At 38.9% G+C, this 18188-nt stretch overlaps 1 protein-coding gene across 1 annotated transcript in view; it reads left to right on the forward strand.

Moving 5' to 3' along the window:
* Window positions 1–5660, forward strand: part of LOC118842481 (sodium/potassium/calcium exchanger 3) — a 122704-nt gene extending 117044 nt beyond the window's left edge. The window contains exons 11-12 of the mRNA XM_036749970.1: window positions 2859–2924; window positions 3907–5660. Of these exons, the coding sequence (XP_036605865.1) occupies window positions 2859–2924; window positions 3907–4056 (216 nt within the window). The 3' untranslated portion in view covers window positions 4057–5660. The remainder of the gene's footprint in view (window positions 1–2858; window positions 2925–3906) is intronic.
* The last annotated feature ends 12528 nt before the right edge of the window (window positions 5661–18188 follow it).

Raw genomic sequence — 18188 nt, forward strand, 5'->3', positions numbered from 1 at the left:
GCAAAGAGCCTAGAAAAGTAGATTAGAGCCAGGTTGCAAAGGACTTTAAATGCCCGACAAAGGAGGTTATATTTGATTATATATGTGATAGGAAGCCACTGAGACTTTTTGAGCAGAGGAGTGACAAGGCATGACAAGCCTGCACTTTAAGAACATCACTTTTGCTGCTATGTTGAAAACAGACTGAAGAGGAGAGAGAATTGAGGCAAGGAAATCAATTAGGCTGTTACAATAGATTTAAATATGCCATCAAACTCATAAAAGAACTTTTCATATTTTCAACTAGGTCCCTTTGGGAAGATTAAATGGTTTTCCACAAATCACTACAGTACAGACTTAGGTCTGTTTAATGGTTTCCTAATGAAATGTCTCTGCTGATAAAGAATACCCCTTAAAAATATCTCTTAAAAATGATCCAATTTTAAAGTGTAAACCCATGTCTAAAATGAATGTTTCCTTAGATATTCTATTTTCCATGATCTTCCAAAGGCAAAAAAAGTTTCCCATTAGGACTTTACCCTAAGTAGAGAGTGACAAAGACTTCAACCCAAGCTTTTCTCAAAAGTTAGAATAGCTAGGATGCAGTAACTGAGGCTTTGCCTACACGGGAACTTTGAGTAGTTCTTTGCCTACCCCACCTGCGCTGTGTTTGTTACCAATTTTTGATAGGCCTACTTAATACACCTGCACCTAATCTTAAGGGTCCTAGTGCCAGATGCAAAGAGAACTGTTCATTTCCTTTTCCTGGGTTCTAATGCTAAGAGGGCAAGTTGAATGACCACCTATCAGGGATAGTACAGACAGTGTTCTTGGCTAGGCATAGGTTAGAACAGATGGCCCTTTTCATTCCAGAGATTCTCTGATTCTGAGATTTTATTAATCTAGGCACGTTACTTCATTTCCCTGGAGCTCGGGCAGGTGGTATATATAAAATAAGGAATCTGTGACCTGTGATTGCTTTAGAAAACATGTTGCTTTTTCCAGATGTGGTGTTAAAGTAATTGATGATTACAGTGCTGCCATGATTGGCTTTCCATTTGTAAGGGGTATATATATGTAGGTATGTATATGCATGTATATACATACTCATATATACATACATATAAATTGTAGCAGGTAAAAGTCGCTATGGAAGACCTGAGTTCAAAAGTGATCTCAGATACTTATTAGCTGTGTGACCCTAGGCAAGTCACTTCTGTTTCCCTTAATCCACTGGAGAAGGAAAGGGCAAACCACTCCAGTGTCTTTGCCAAGAAAGCCCCATGGGCAGTATGGTACACAGGGTCACAAAGAGTCAGACACAGACTCAAAGTCTGAACGACAACCACAAGTGACTCAAGAATTACAAATCACCTCAGGCCACTGGGATACTGTTGTGGCCTGGCTAAATCAATTATTTCAGCCCAACAAACATTCTTTTGAGTTCTAGTTTGAGTTCTGTAAGCCCCTTTACTGAGGGCGCAGGAGAATGAACAAGGTAGTCTCAGTCTCTCTAGAAGCTCACAACCTCAAGCAGGGATAAGGCATCTTCTTTTTTCTTAATGGTAGAGTTAGAGACCAAGAGTTTTCTGCTTTGCTTTGGGTTATCATCCTTCAGAAAAGCCACATTGCAACTAACACATTGGCTGCTGACCCAAGAGAAGCATATTTCCCGTGCTGGCATTTCAGTCCCTGGTGCCTTTAGCCAGATTCCAAATGGAAATTCTTGTGTCATTAATAGCAGTCTTAAAAACCAGAAGGAATCCAGCTGTTGGAAAACAGCAAATATTGCCAGAGCTGCACCAGCTAACCTCAAGACTTTCTTCATCCTCTGTTTATGGTTAAGGACCAATGATCGTATTCTATTAAACTGTGGAAGCTTTACATCATCTGAGAGCCCCACTGAGTAATTAAGAATGGGATATTAGTCCACCCAGTTTTGGAAATGGATCGTTCTAGTCTCAGACACAAGTTTTAACAGCACCAGGAGATCCATTTCCTCATGCCCTGTTAGTGCATGTTAGTGCTTCCTCTCTCTTGAAATTACCTAGTATAATTTTCTATTTACTTACCTGTGTGCATATATCCCCTTGTACAATGTGAATCCCCTGAAGACAGAAATCATTTCCATTTTATCTTTTTATCTTCAACACATAGCATAGTGCCATGTAAAAAAGAATTTTTGGCAGGGTGATTCTACCAAGATGAACTCTCAGTGTAGGAATTCCCACCATGCATCTGTAACTTAGAGTCCTGGGGCACTGAAATGTTGCTGGTGGTCCCACAACTGCTGTGTGTCAGGAGGAAGGACTAAGGCCTAAGTCCTCCTATGGCAAGGTCAGGCCCATCTCTACTACTATGCCATTTCACCTTCTACATCATAACATTTATTGAGTTTTTCGAGGGCTAACCGAAGACACTTACTATTGAAGATCTTTCTAAAAGCTCTACTATACTGGCTTAGTAAATAGAACATTTGAATCTTTCTGTAACAATTGCACACCTTTTAGTTCTGCAGAGTAATTTTCTGAACATCGCTGAATATTGTACAAGTCATCAATAGACCAACAGGTATTGATTGAGCATCTAATTTTGGGCCCAGGACTGTGCTAATAACCACTCTAGGGAAATATGGGAGAGAAGTCATTGAAATAGAGCACAGAAGAGAATTCTAGTTAATTAAATCTTTTGATTAATCTTTCTTCTCCTCATCAAGGTTGCCTGAAGGAGGGTGTTGGGAGAGGCATAAAGACCATTCGCTTTTCTTTGTTTTAGGAGGATTCTTACAGACAATGCTATTTTAAAGTTGACGGTGTGCCAAGGAAAGGGAAAATGGCTTTTATAAAACCATGTTTCAGTTTGAAATTCCTTCCTTACAGATTCGACTGAATAGCAGGGGACTGATCTACTCTGTTGGCTTGCTCTTAGCCTCGGTTTTTGTCACGGTATGTATACAACTTCCCAGTTAGTATTTTCATCTCTATGGACTGTTTCTCTTCATCTTCCCCTTGACCCTTTCATGCCTATATTTGTTTGGACGCCTTCTGCTGAGAGCATTTTCCTTATGGTCTTGTGCTTCATGGTGACTCGGTGGAATCTTATTCAAGACCCAGCCAGCTTCCATTCTTTTCTGGAAGTAGGCCCTGGCAACACACTAACAATCTTTTATCCTTGCCTGAAATAAAGCCAGGCCTCCTACAGGGAAGCGGTCTTGTCTCACATCAGGCACATACAGCTTTATCAAGAAAATAGGCGAGTCACCCACTGAAATTTAAGACAGCACATTCCTCTGTCTAGAAAGGTTGGGGGGTGGTATTCTTTAGTTAGTAGAATATTCTGGTTAACTGAGAACGCTCATATATTGCACATGCTGATAACCAACTCTTAAAGAATTAGATGCAATTGATAGGCTTAACATATGCGCTAAAATGATACTGAAAATAATTCAGTCTTCCTCTGGAGATTCAGAAGGTACTTCAGGACATTGTAGGATCCTGAAGTCAACACTATAAACTTCAATGATCAGTACCATAAAGTTAGAAAGTTGTACTGTATCTTCACTAAGCTGTAAAAAGTTGGTATTTTTAACCAAATGTAATAAACATTCAGCTCAAAAAATATTTGTTGGGGTACCCACTATGTGCAATATACTTACTAATTTGTTGCCTAAAACTAGAGTTCAGATAAAGATTCCGACTCTGCTTGTTTTAATAGCAAATTAATCATAATCTTCCCAGATCATGACAATAGGAATGAGGCTTCCAATATCATTTCAGTCTTTGGTTATTATATGTGATATGTAAGTCTTTGGTCATTTTATCATTTATGATCCAAGAGAGGGATTTTCAAAGTAGACTTGCACTGATTCCACCCAAGGCTTTTCATGTCTTCCCCATGTCAAAGCCAGTGTTCTGTGTCTGTTTGCAGGTATTTGGTGTCCACATGAACAAGTGGAAGCTGGACAAGAAGCTGGGGTTTGTGTGCCTTTTCCTGTATGGCATCTTCCTGTGTTTCTCCATCATGACCGAATTCAACGTTTTCACCTTTGTGAACTTGCCCATGTGCAGGGAGCACTGATCCACTTGGCAAGGCTGAGGTGCCACTTCCTTCTTTTTTCTGTGCAATACTCAACATGGCCGGCACCCCACCAAGAGCACGGGGTGCTTCCGAAGGGCCGTGAAGTACAGTCTATCCTGCTCGCTGTTCTCCTCTCTGGTTAGCCCTGGCTCCCCTCCATTTTTCCCTCTTTCTCACTCCCAACCTCCACCCTGTTCACCCCCATCGGGAAAACTCCTGTGTCGATGTGAAGACTTTCCACGTTCGTATGATTTTTCAATCTCTATCTCTCCGAACAGTGACTGGGATCTTAGAAGCACTGGCTGCTACCTGGCGCTGAGCCAGACAGAACTTGTTCCAATTCCTCCTCTTTTTTAAGTTATTTGATGGAAGACTAATCTAATTTATGACTTGAGATTGTGGGTGACATAGAGAAGAGGCTACACTGATTGTATGGGGTGTTTTTCTGAGGATAATTATGGGATTCTGGGTTTGGGGTTGTTTTGTTCTTTTTTTTTTCCTTTTTCCAGAGAGCCTCTCTTACATCTTTTCCTCCTGCATTTTGGATTACAATCAGTGATCCAAAGGTCATAAATGCAGTGTTTTATGGGAACTAAACCTCAAGGTACTTTGGAGTATGAGTGGCTTTACTGTTTATTAAAAGGAATTGATGAGGCAACAGAGAATGACTTTTTACTCGGAATTAGACATCTCTTAAAGTCTTATAGGAAACAGAGAAGGGAAAGCACATTGGAGGGAAGACAACACTTTTCTGGTGTCCGTTATGGCCATCAATTTATTGTTAGGATATTTCTAGTTTTCCAAGCAATAGTTCCAGCCTGCCTGAGCCTTTGATGAGGGGAGCCCTGTCTCACACCATCCACAAGGTACCAGGTACAGTCTGTGTCATAAGCTCCCCTACCTAACTTGTGATTTCCTCTTGTTAGAATCGCATTCAGGGCAACCCGGATAGAAACAAAAGGCTTCAGCCTTTCGTAAATGAGTTAGAGACACTGGTTTCTTTGAAAAGAAAGAAGCGTACTTTGCACAGACGTTGTCGATGAAGTCGCAATTTGCCACTCAGTAATGAGTACACTGGACCCAGCCAGATTGCTAATGGGGGAACTTTGCTAACAGAACACTGCCAAGCTGACTCACCACTCCCTGGAGGGTCAGAGGGAGGATGAGAGGAACAGAGAGATGGCACTTCTTAAAATGCAGAATATGTTCCATGAAGACTCGCTCATGAGCATAAGTTCTTGTGAAAGTTTTTGCCAATCACTGCTCTTGATAGCCCTGCTATTTTGTATGATACTGTATTAATATGCAGAAAAATTCCACCAAGTTGAGAAACACCTATGCTTGTAACACTTGTATTTATTGAAACTGTGGACATTCCCCATGCCAATTCTTGTATTTACTTTAAGCACTGATCACTTCTAATTCATTCAGGACAGTCTTCTCTCTCTTCACCCCACCCCCCACAATTCTCCCCCCATACACATTCTGGTATGAAATGTAATGGCATATTACATACTGATTGAATGTCTTTGTCTATGGTACAAACAGTGGCCAATACTAGTAAATGAGAGTATAAGGCCTATTTTTTAAAACAAACAAAGAAATCACTTATTTTTAATTATAACAGGAAACCTGTTCACAGAGCTGATGCATTTATCGACTGTATTGCACATTTGCACTTGATTATTTGAGATTGGTTTTCTTTCGATAGATAGTGTACAATAAACTTCTCTGATCTTTAGTCTTCATAAAGCACAACACATTGCTTTCTATCCAGATCAGAATCCATTTGGCATCAACTAGTTTGGCACCAACTAGCGAAAGCTGTCATACTCATCATATGGACAAATATTCACATCTGCAACTGCCTTCCATATTGATTTACCCAGAAATAGATGTATATAATTAGCAACCTTAAATAAACAAGATGGTGGTGATTGTGGCAGAATGCAGAAGTGAACAGCATGGATGATTGGATACCTTTAAATCATAAAGGAACTTTATACCCATTATCTTCTAAACTCTACTGTTACATGGCAGTATGTTTAACACTGCACTCCATTTGTGTGGCTATGCAAATTGGAAATGATGTTCTAACACTGATAAGATTTAGAACTTTTACTGTGTTCAAATAGTCCATTTCGTTTTATTCTGCCAGTGTTTAGTTATGACATGATTCATGTCTCCCTAACATCTCCCTAAAACTGTTCCCCCCCAAAAAAAAGACCTTGAGACCATCATTATAAAAAGCCATATTTGCAACTGATGTAGATCAGGAGGAATAATTTCCCTAGGGTTTGAAGAGCTTAGGATGAATTCCTGGGCCAACTTCAACATGCAACCTGTTCCTCACCTAAAATTCAATGTAGCTCAATTGGGAAAAAAAATAATTGGGGAAAAAAATTAACAAGGTTTGATTTAAGTGTTTATGCTATTGGTCTACCAGTATCCATCTTAATGGGGTCTAGCAAGACTGTTTAGAGCTTTATCTGTGAAACAGCCATTATCTCACAGCAGCAATATGTGGCTTATTTTAGGAAATATTCCATCCCTATGGCATCCCTATTACCTTTGTTCTGAGTGTTTGCCATAAATGACATCATTGTCATATTCGTGAATCCTAGAAGTAGTACATACTTAAGATATTTCAGTTTCACTTGTTATAAAAGGTATAATTACCATTTTCACTGCCCCAGGCAAGCAGCAGCATGGAACATGCCCTCAGACCAACTTTTAAAGAGGAAATCAATTAAGAGTGAAAAGGGATGTAAAGACACCATGGAGGAGCTGCTGAGAAGACTGGAGATGGAAGGGAGAGGAAGTCAGGGGCAGGCTAGGGTTCTGGGGCCATAGGAAGGAAGCTCCCCATCTGTTAGCTTCCTATTTCAACTAATTATACTTACTAATTAGGTGCTAAACTATTTCTAGATTATGAACAAGTGCCCTCTAAATTTCAATGTCCTGGAGAAAACCCCCAACTTCCAGTTACAGGTCTCCTGGTTGGTACTTATACGAGCTATCTTAGAAGAATCCATATATTGGTTAGTACACTTTGAAGAAGTTGTTCTTTTGCTCTGAAGGGTAGATGCTTGATATGGTTTGTTTTTGTCTAAATGTGTCTGCTGTCACTGTAAAACCATCAAAAACCATATTCATATGCTAACTCACCCAATGGGAAAATTTAGTGCTAATCCCCATTTCCCACATTCTCATGCTGACAGTGCTATCCTACAGTGGTCACACAGAGTAAAAATGAAAAGTTTAATTTTCCCATCTGAAAAAATGGTTGAACACACCTTCCCAGGAAACTTGAAAAATTAACCACAAAAATTGAAGCCAAAATGTGAGCCTCTCTCTCATATGCAGCTAGAGGAACAATCAAAAAAAGCCCAGGAGGCTCACAATATTAGTATGGACTGTTGATCATCATCTTCTTAACTTGTTTGGGGAGGGGGCAGGGCAGGGGAAACCTTTTTAAACTCCTAAAACTGAGAATATTCCCACAGAGAAAATTTCCAGATAAGATTGTTGGGGGACTTTCCTCTTTAAGTGGCTATGACCACAAGTGAAACAATTCGGTCATTGCAGACAAGAAGAGATACATACTGGCCTATAAATCTTGATTTTTCCTCCTAAGCAAATCCTTGAGAAAACCCTAAAGAGTGAAACAAGAGAACAGACAACAAACCAAAATCTAGCTCCTTGTTTCTGAAGAACACAATGCTTTAATTTCTGTGCTTGGCCCCCCTCAACCAAGCTGCTAAACCAAATGTGAGATCCAGTAACTAGCCCCTTCAGTGGTCACAAACATAGACAGTTGGATTTGGGCCCTGAGGAAGAATTAAGAAGCTGATAGGAGAAAGTTGATAGAGGGACTAGATAGCTTTTTGCCCCTACCAAAGGAAAACTCTGTACCTGCATTTTTAGAAATAGTGCACTTTTCTGTAGATACATGTTTTGTATTTACAACAGAAAACATGGGGGTGAAGTGTGGTTGGGTGAAGGATGTTTTTTAATGGTGTTTTTCCTCGGCCTTTGTATTCTAAGCGCTCTAAGGCCATGCGTATGCATGCTCTGGATTTGTGGTTTTGTATATGTTAAACAACCAATATTATAAGCATGTAGCCTAAGAAAATTCCCAAAGCATTTCTGTTGGTTTCTTTTCTTAAAGAAAATGGAAAATTTTAGACCAATGCAGGTAGTAACACATACTATCTCAGTCAATTTGGGGTACATAAAAGAGGGGTAATATCTAATTTGCAGTGAATATATCAAGGGTAGTTATATACTTCTGCTTAATTATTCATGAAAAATATTCAGGTAGTAAGAATGAAAAAATACAAGCTGGGGATGGTTTTGATGGGTGTGGAGCAAATATATTGCTCTGTGCCAAATGCGTTTACTAACTCTATTGATGTCAAAGAATTGGGTGGATCCAATTAATTGTTCATTTCATCATAATAACTACTCTGTAATAGATGTGACATATTAGTATTGTGTTTTGAACAGCATGGTCTAGAATTGTGAGTCTCATTTTCCCTTTAAAATCTCCAAGACAACATCACACACACACACACACACACACACACACACACACACACAGAGTTTCATAAGATGCCAAACCTCTGGGTGAAAACTTAAAACTTGGTCAATCATACTGGTTGTTTCTAAGCATCCAGATGCATTGCATCATGCAACTATTGCCGTAGGGAAGATTTTGAAGTATTTTCTCAAAAGATTTGTATGTTCAGGACAGTGATTTCATCCAAGTAGAAGACTTCCAGTGTGGAAGCTTTCTCCCTCAATGCAGATCAGCAACTCTTCTCAAATTTAGCATCCTGGAGAGTTTTGTAGGGCATTGAGAAGTTGAATGACTTGTCCATGCTCATACAGCCACTGTGAGTCAAAGGCAAGACTTGAACCCAGGTCTTCCTGACCCAAAGCCAGCCCTCTATCTGCTACCCCAAACTGCCTCTCCTCATAAAGTTGTAACCAATAAAAGCACAGTCCTAAATTCATAGGAACTCTTTCCCAGAGCATCTTAGTCAAAGCAGGAGAGAACCTGGGAACTGATCCTGTGGAAAGGTAGACCTACATAACTACACAGCATAAAATGATGATTCCCCCATAGTAAAAATTTTCAGAAGACATTAGGACATTAAAATTCCACTACACCCTTTCCAATTGCTCAATTTTGAGCATGCAGCATTGAATGTTGTGAGAATAAGACTACTGAAATTTATTAAACATTCTTCGGAGGCTGTGTAGAGCTACAAGTTTTCTTGCCTCTTTTTGTAAGGGGTTAAGGAGAGGATGATCTCTTTAAGGGTTTGCTATCTAAAAGAAGGATAATTTCCCTACTTGGATTTTCATAAACAATTAACATGTACATAAAATTAAGCTTATATATGTACATACAGTTATGCTTATATGTTAAATATTTTTCTACTCATTAGAAATGGGGTTTAGATTAGTAAATTTCCCCTCCAGACCTAGGTAACAGAGAGTAGTTTAACCTTCGTCTGGTTTTCTGGGTGTGGTGGAGCCCAGTAACTCTGGTTCAGTAGAATGGTATATCAATCATGCAATGAAATGAGTCGAATCTTGGGCACTTATGGAATCCATGTGCTTATTTTTTTAGGCAAGTTTCTTAAGAGGAATCCTAGAGCTCATAACTAAAAAGATAGTGTGTACTTGCATGAGAATGAGTTTTTGGTATCAGGACTAATCTTTTTTTTTTTTGAAACAGGAAAAAACCAAACTGCATTCTCAGGTTCATCGTGGCTTTATTTTTGAAAACAGAAGTTTTGTTTCAAAATCATAGCTTGTGAAGGTAGTCCTGTTTTTCAAATGCTAAATACCAAACCATTATGCCATACTCACTAATATTCCTTCAGGCTTCCATGTACTTGAAAGAAAATATTTACTGTGGTTTGTTTCCAGAAATATTTAATCACTCTACAGTTTCTGAGCAGGTAAGATATGATTTCCATCATAGCTATAATTTTATTGCTGAAGCATCCATAATATTCCTCTCTTGTTGCTGAAAAGTTAAATATTCTTTTCTATTTACATTTAGTCAAAAATTATTTCACTTTTCAATAAAAAATTCTACCTGAGGCAGACCATACACATATAGATTCATAAGAAAATGGACATTTAGTGTATTATCTTTCCTTGCTACTTACTGAGGCCTGCAAATCCAATCCCATCCAACAAACATTTTTTTACATGTCTACTATGTTCCAGGCACTGGGTATGAAAAGACAAGCCAAAATATAGTCCCTGCCCTAAAGGACCTTCTAGTCTACTGTGAACTGTAGCATTACTCCCTTGTGGGAAAAGGAGGTATGGTCCATTCTTGATGATTCACATCTTTAATTACTGAAATATTAAATTACCATCATTTTATATAGAATTGTACAAACAGATTATGAACATCTTAATACCATCCTCTTTGGCAGAAATCAACTCTTCAAGGTTGTTGTGTTTGATGACGTTGGGGGGGGGAAGCCACAAAGATATGAGCATGATGAAGATATTGGAAAGGCAAAATTGCAGTAGATTAACTTCGGAGCAAAGAAATAGAGCATTTTGTTATCAGCTTAATTCACGTTGGAAAATATTTGGACTTACGCTATTGCATAAGGCATTCAGATGAATCACAGGAAAACTTTCTTGTTTACATGACATAACCATTTGTACTTTTCCAATATAAAATGGTATGCTCATGTTAACCTATTTGGCAGGGATGTTATAATTCCATGACAAAATAAATGGTTTGTATGAATGGCCATGTGTTCATGATCGAAATGATTCACAAAGTCATGAGGCTCATCTCGCCATTGGTGGTAAACACACCAGACACACATACTCCGCTGCTCAGAAAGCTTAATAGCAGGTCGGAGGAAAAATCGAAAAGGATTTCTTCAAACAAGAAGTGAGGAAAGGTAGAACTTTGCAGCTGCAGATGGTCTGCCCATAATTCAGATGTGTACCATGCAAGGGTACTGCCCAAATGGTCTCACCAACTATAGAGAGGTCTCAAGTACTGAGATACAATGATGTGATCCATATTATCATTTGCTCTGTGTCAGGTAGAAATGAAAGTGAGAGTTTTAATTAGTTAATGCTGTGCATCAGCAAAGGATTTTTTTTAAGCAGAGGTCTTTTAAAGCAGGATATAATATCCTCAGGCCTGGCTTAGCCTTCTGCCTGAAGGTCAGATGATGAACTAGGTTATCCATAAAAGTCTCTTTGAGCCCTAAAATGCTCTGATGATTTCCTTTCCCTTAAGAGTAGCATATTCCCTGGGGAAAAGATCTACTCCCTGGAAATTATTGCCAACCTGAGAAGCTGGCCATCATAAAATTAAAATGTCCAAGAGTTATTTCAATTCCCATGGGCCAAAGTGATACAGGTAATCTTTTGAATAATCCTCCAATTTCCCTGTTGCCTAGAGCATTGATAATGGCAGTCTTTCAGGAAAAAATAAATGCAACAACAAAAAGGCAATAAAAGATTCCCACTCCTAGAAATTCTATGGAGAAACCTAGATCAGTTAAAAATCATGTGAATCCAACCAGAAAAGTTTGTACCTAATGTGCCTTTGAATGGAAATGGAAATAAATTTTAAAACAACTTATAGGGGTTTTTTTAAGAATTTATCCAAGAGTATAATACTGACCAAAATTTTTAACTCTTTTTATTTTTTTTTAACAGAAAGGAATTATGTTCCTTAAATATTTTAACACTAGTTGACAGGCTACTTATAACACACCACTTACTGTTGTATACACTAAGTCCAAGACAAGACTATGTCTAGAGCCAGTAGTTAGTTTTCTCCTGTGCATTCTCAGGGAAATTGATGTCAATTATATTATAATTTCTTCTCAGAGTTATTGCTTATCATTCAGCAGGTCTGGAAAGTAATCATCTCCCCCTTTCAAAAGCTGATACGTTGCTTTTCCCTTATTCTCTTTAGTACCACATGCCTCACTGAAGGTTGTGCTGATACACCTCAATGTAATCGGCTTTGCAGATTTTTCCAACTTTCCAAGATGATACTTGAGCACTGAGTTGAAGGTACCCAAGCAGAATACTGTTACTTGGTGCTGATAATCAGCCTAGGCTTAATAGTGACTGTCTCTATGAAGAATCAAAAGTGGATATTGGCGTGGGTGGATAGCTCACTTAACACCAACACAATGTGGGTTAAGAGGGGAGAAAATTTTATGTACTAGCTCACAATTGCTGGATAGGCATGGTAGCAATAAAAAGATTCCTCTGCCCTTGAATGCAGGCATTCAGTGAGGACTGTGTGATAGGATAGAAATAGCGATGGCCTGGGGGTCTAGAGACCAGGGCGCTTGCTGCCACTTGCTAGATGTGTGACCTTGGGCAAGTAATTTTATTTCCTTGAGTTTCATTTGTGAAATGTTTGGGTAGAACTATCTCTATGTTCCCAGAGAGGTGAATTATAAAGATAGAGAGACACAATAGTTAACATGTAGTTTAGAATCACTGGTACACCTGCGCTTGGAATCCTTATCTTTCTGGCAGTCCTCTTTAGAAAAAGAGACATTTGCCAGAGTCTTATCCTATATTAATCTCAGGGAAAATTACTAGAGTTTCAGGAGCCAAAAACTGGACTCCGTGTTTTAAAAGGGATTGATTGAATTTGTTCCCCTACATCGCAAAGGTATGGGATTTCAATAACTACTACTCAACAGTTGCTGAGTCCCTGAAAAAAAATGCCCAAGACAACCCCTCCATTTCTAAATAGTGTCAACTTGTGGCACAGGATCTGGGACAGTTTCTCGTGTGTGTGGAAGTGAACTGAGAGGACTGAACTCTTGAAACCAAGAGGCAAGGTCAAGCACAAAGTCACTTTTCCCCTGGATTTTTAATAAATGCATCTCAAGCATCATAGGAACCTAATGACTTTTAAAAGTTTGTTTCTAAGTCCCAGGAATATTTGTTGAAAAGAAAAGTAGGACTGATGGTTGAAGAGTGAATCTGCTAGTTCCTTGGCCCTATAGGATACAATTCACCCAATTTAGCAACATAATCATACCGAATGATGTGTCAGATAGAGGGTACCATTTTGAAAAATTGACAATCCATTAGGAAGCTCTTTCTATGTTATTTTTCCTAAAGAAAATAAGGTCTTTAGCCATGACAATCTGCAAATACAGTATTTGATCACTACTTTAAGGGGATTTCAATATGATTTATTAGAGATCATAAAATTCTGATTACCATAAAGTACAGAGGGGGACCAATAGCCTATTTTTGACCAACCAAGGTGAGAAGAGCACACCTATACTTGTGTTTTAGTGTATTGGTATCCCAATGTTAGATAACAAAAGCATCATCTTCACAATTCTGAAATGCCAATCATCACATAGGCAACTATGGGCCAAAATGGGCATCTAATAGTAGCCTGTCTTCTCTAACAAATTTTAATTCTTATTTTTAGAGACGGAGATAAATTGAGATTTATACTCAGCTACAACATACCTAATATGGTTAAAGTTTTTAAAAAGCAAAGCTCAATGGTAGTTGGCTGCCAACAAAAGAAGAAAGGGAATCTATTGAAAAGATAATAATGAATATTAGTATTTAGGCTAGCTCTGTGTGTGTGTGTGTGCGTACAAAAGATTGTTTCTAGCAAATTTTTCTGTTATCCCTAAATAATTGAATTTCAATCTCATCCCCATGTCTAAACTGTCTTTATATTATTCACTAACATTTCTAACCTGTTCTTTCTATGCTATATTTGTTTTGTCCATCTCCTTACCAGCCTTCATCTCACCTCCTGCCCTATCTTGGACTCTGCTCCCCAGATCCCCCAACTCTGACAGCTGAGCTTTCACATTGCCCGGAATCTGGCCTTTAAACCATGTCCTGGCCATCTCCATACCATGACACTTTACACACCATCCTCCCCACCCCCCAAAAAGCTTCCTTCTATGTGTTGTCCTCCTAATTTTAAGTTTCAGGAACAATCTTGCTTGCATTTGTATCGCCAGCATAAATAGAAAACAAGAAATGTGCACCACAGTATTTATATATACTTTATGTATTTGCAGATCTAGAGAATTTAAAATAGGATGAGCTGGTCTAATGTATTATTTTCCTAGTGGAGATAAGTTGCACACTAACAACAGTTATCCTAGCAAAGCACTCTGGTCCTGAAATCTAAAGAGTTATTTGGGTCCTAGCTGTGCCATTTACTACTTGGGACATCTTAGGCAAGTCATTTCCCTTCTCTGGACCTTAATTTCCTCATCTGTAAATAAGGAGACTAGACTAACTGATCTCTAAGGTCCATTCCAATTCTAAATCCTATGAACTTCTAGAATTTGAGTTCAACTCAGTTCAACAAACTGTTATGAAGAGCTGACTGTGGTCAAGTCACTAGGTCTACAAAGACAAAAGCAAAATAGTCCCTACCCTCAAGAAATTTACATTCTATCAGGGAGAAACCTATCAAATTAGTTATTCTCATTTGCCCACTTGCCTGACACTTATTAAACCATTCGGGGCAGGTGTGTGATACACAGTAGAAAGAGGGCTGAATTGGGAATTAAGAGGATCAGGGTTTGGATCCTGGCTCAGATGCTTACTATCTTTGCAAATTTGTGAACAAGGGACAACTTAGGCCTCTCTGAGCCTGTTTCTCATCTGTAAAATGGGATAGATGTTGTCTAAAGTCCCTTGCAGCTCTTTGAAAATCAATGAAGCTCCAAGCAATCACATGTTGGTAGTAGAGTGTTTTCCTCCTATGCTGGGCTACCTCTTGTTCTGAGATCCTATTATCTCCTGTCTGTCTTGCATAGAAATTCTTCTCAGCTTAGCATCCCAAGTTTAAATTCTGGAGCTTCAAAACATAAATATCAGAAAACCCTCTTAATATTTTCCAAGGCTTTTTTCCAGTGCCTCACTCATCTCCAAATGAAGGGTCTGCTTAGGTGGTATTTCTGTATTTATATCCGGCATTTCATTGGTTAAATATAAGCTGATTTTATCGGCATCACTTCAAAAGACATGCAGTGAATGCAAATGTGATGAGATAGTCCCCCACCCAGCTTTGCAGCTAGACCTGCCAAAAGCCCAGCAGTCATCATTTCCCTGACAAGCCCCAAGACATTTTCACTACCCCTCCCCTCTCCAGTGACAGGCTGGGTGCCATCGATGAGAATCAGTTGTCTGAACAAATATATTAAGAGTGCTATAGATTATTTTAGTGGCTACTTTTGGGCAAGGCGAAGCACATACATTTACCAAGTCATGATGCAGAAAAAATGTTTTATGTCATCCCCTGAAATATCTGCCACACTCAAAAGATAATGCAAACCAATTTGCTGTTATGCCTCTCTTCCTAAGGAGGTCAGTAACTTTTATAGTTTTTTATATCTATGGTACATTACGGAAACCACCAATCAGAGCACAGATTAGTGAAAGAGACACATTACAAGAGGGAGAGAACTTAATCTAGTGAAGTACAAAATTAGCAATTCGTTCAGGAAAAGCTTACAATTTAATGAAGCAGACCTCTAGCAGAAGCAAATAATGAATTCAGGGGAACTCTTCCATATCCTAATGATCCTCCCAGAAAAGGATCACATCAAATATTCAAGAATACCTCACCCATTTCTTCTTTAAAAAATAAAATTCAATTTCTTTTCAATTATCAAACATTTCCTCGCCTCCCCCGCCCTATCCACTAAGAAAAAAAAGAAAGAGGGAGGGAGAAAATAGGAGGAGGGGGAAGAGAGAGGGGAGAAAGAGGGGGGAAGAAGGGGGAAAGCAGGAAGGAAAGAGGGGGAAAGAGTGAGGAAGGAAGGAGGGAGGAAAAAAGGGAGGATAAAAGGGAGGGAGACACAGAGAAGAAAAAAGAGAGAGAGAGAGAGAAAGGAAGGAAGGAAGGAAGAGAAAGAAAGCTCTTGTATCATAAAACTATAGTTTAGCAAAACAAATTCCCCACACTGGCCATGTCCAAAAATGCATTTCTCATTCTGCATATTAGTTCATCAGCTCTCTGTCATGAAGTGTTAAACACTCTGGAATGCAATTTGAAATTGTGCCCCAAAAGTTACTAAACCGTGCATGCCCTTTGACCAAGCCATATCACTACTCAGCATATATTCCATCCAACTCTTCATAATGAAATGCCTTAGAACTGGAAGATAAAGAGGAGAGAATCTGGCCAGAAAAACCACATCTACCTAGAATGCTAAATGCATTTAGATGTGACCAATAGAGATGTTTCTCACCATCTTACAGATATCATAATTGATTTGGACTTAAAAAGGTAACACATCAGTCTCCTTTCCATTCTTGATACTTGCATTTCTTTTTTCTCTTCCTTAAATGTCCTTCCCATGTTCTTCACCTCAACCCCTCAAAGTAAACAGCAGAAAAATTTCCTGGAATTTGAGTCCTTTGAGATCCTGCGTGTGTGGTGGTGGTGGTGGTGGTGGTGGGGTGTGTGTGTGTGTGTGTGTGTGAGAGAGAGAGAGAGAGAGAGGGAGAGGGAGAGAAGGGCCTATATAGAAAGATGCCTGTCATATAGCAAACAGTGCTAGTAACTAGGAATGAGAATAGCAGCAGTTTTCTGTAATTAGAGTGGGCAAGTTCCACAGGGATAGCACGCAGGCTGGGATTTGTCTGAAGTGATAATTGGGACACAGCTGGATACCTTCAAGATTCAGTGCCAGTAGCATAGGCAGGAAGTTGGGGGGGGGGGGCAGTGTGGACAATGAATCACAACATTGGAGATGGGGAGGCTGAGAGCATTTCCTAACCTAGAGGATGCTCCAAGTCATCTGCTGCGTGGGCATCATCAAACATGGCCATGTGAACTAGAATGAGAATTAGGCTCTTCCATAACTAGTACTGAAAAGATGGTTATAAAGGGTTCATCCTCACAGGTTGCTACTGAGGTAGTCATAAGGAAATCAGGCAACTGGTTCAATTTTGAAAACCAATATACTCTCCATACCTCTCTGCCCCACATCCTTCTATCTAATAAAAACAATGAGGCCCTATTTTAGATACAAAAGCCAAAAAGGTGATTATCTTAGAATGAAGGAAAAAAAAGAGGAAATTATCAATTTTATTCTGTAAAAATAAAATATTAAATATGGTTTTAAAGAATACATCACACTATAAGAAAGGAAGAAAGAAAGAGACAGCAAAAAAAGAGGAAGGAAGGAAAGAAAAGAAAGAAAGATAATTTTGATCCATATGGTTCTGTGAGTATTTGCAAGGGTCCAACACCATTGGGATAACATTGTGGCTTCTAAATGTATTCAGGGCTCACAACCTAAGTATGCGTTCAAATGTTTAAAGGTGAAGATAAGTCCTCTTTTTGCTTTTCTTATACTAATAGCACATGCTCTGGTGATTGGAATAAGATTACAGATTGAATTTAGTACAAAAGGAAGTATGAGAAGAATACATTTGATATCCTAGGTGTCATTCTAAAAAGCTTGTCCTTCTCTCCCTCCCCACACTTTTTGGGGGTCAACCTTGCTTCATTCTCAGTATAATCCTAACAGTTGTGAGCATGCCTAGCTTTGGATGTCCCTGATCCAATACCACATCACAGGGAACGCAGCAATAAAAGCAGAGCTGAGTTATGTTTTGCATTCGGTTCAGAGTCAAGCCGTAATATTTTCTGAGTTTGGTCTGTTAAATTACAAAAGGTGCCATGATGCTTCCTGCTATGGCAAAGAAGGTGCAGACGGAAGTGTGCAATTGGAAAATGCCCATCCTGTTCTTATTCGTGTACAGACTCTGGGACTCTTCAGTTTTCAAAGGGACGGAGAAATTAAAAGTTTATAAAGGGGTTTTATTCTCTAATAGGTCGTGGTTTTTTTTTTCCCTTCATGTGGTTTTGAAATGTACAAATGATGAAGCCACAGGAAAAAAAAATTTACCTTTTTAACTGAGTTCAGCTAATTTTGTCATTCCTGTATGAGTATTATTAACCGTTTGTCTTTCTCCATGTTTGTTTTGCAATTTGTTGTAAAGTACTACGTACAACTTGTATGCAGAGCTGTCCCAATTGCCTGTGTTAGTTAGATCTTTAACAGAACTGAGAGCATGCATTTCTCTGTTTT

Source organism: Trichosurus vulpecula, chromosome 3 (genome assembly GCF_011100635.1).
Source record: "Trichosurus vulpecula isolate mTriVul1 chromosome 3, mTriVul1.pri, whole genome shotgun sequence".
NCBI lineage: Eukaryota > Metazoa > Chordata > Mammalia > Diprotodontia > Phalangeridae > Trichosurus > Trichosurus vulpecula.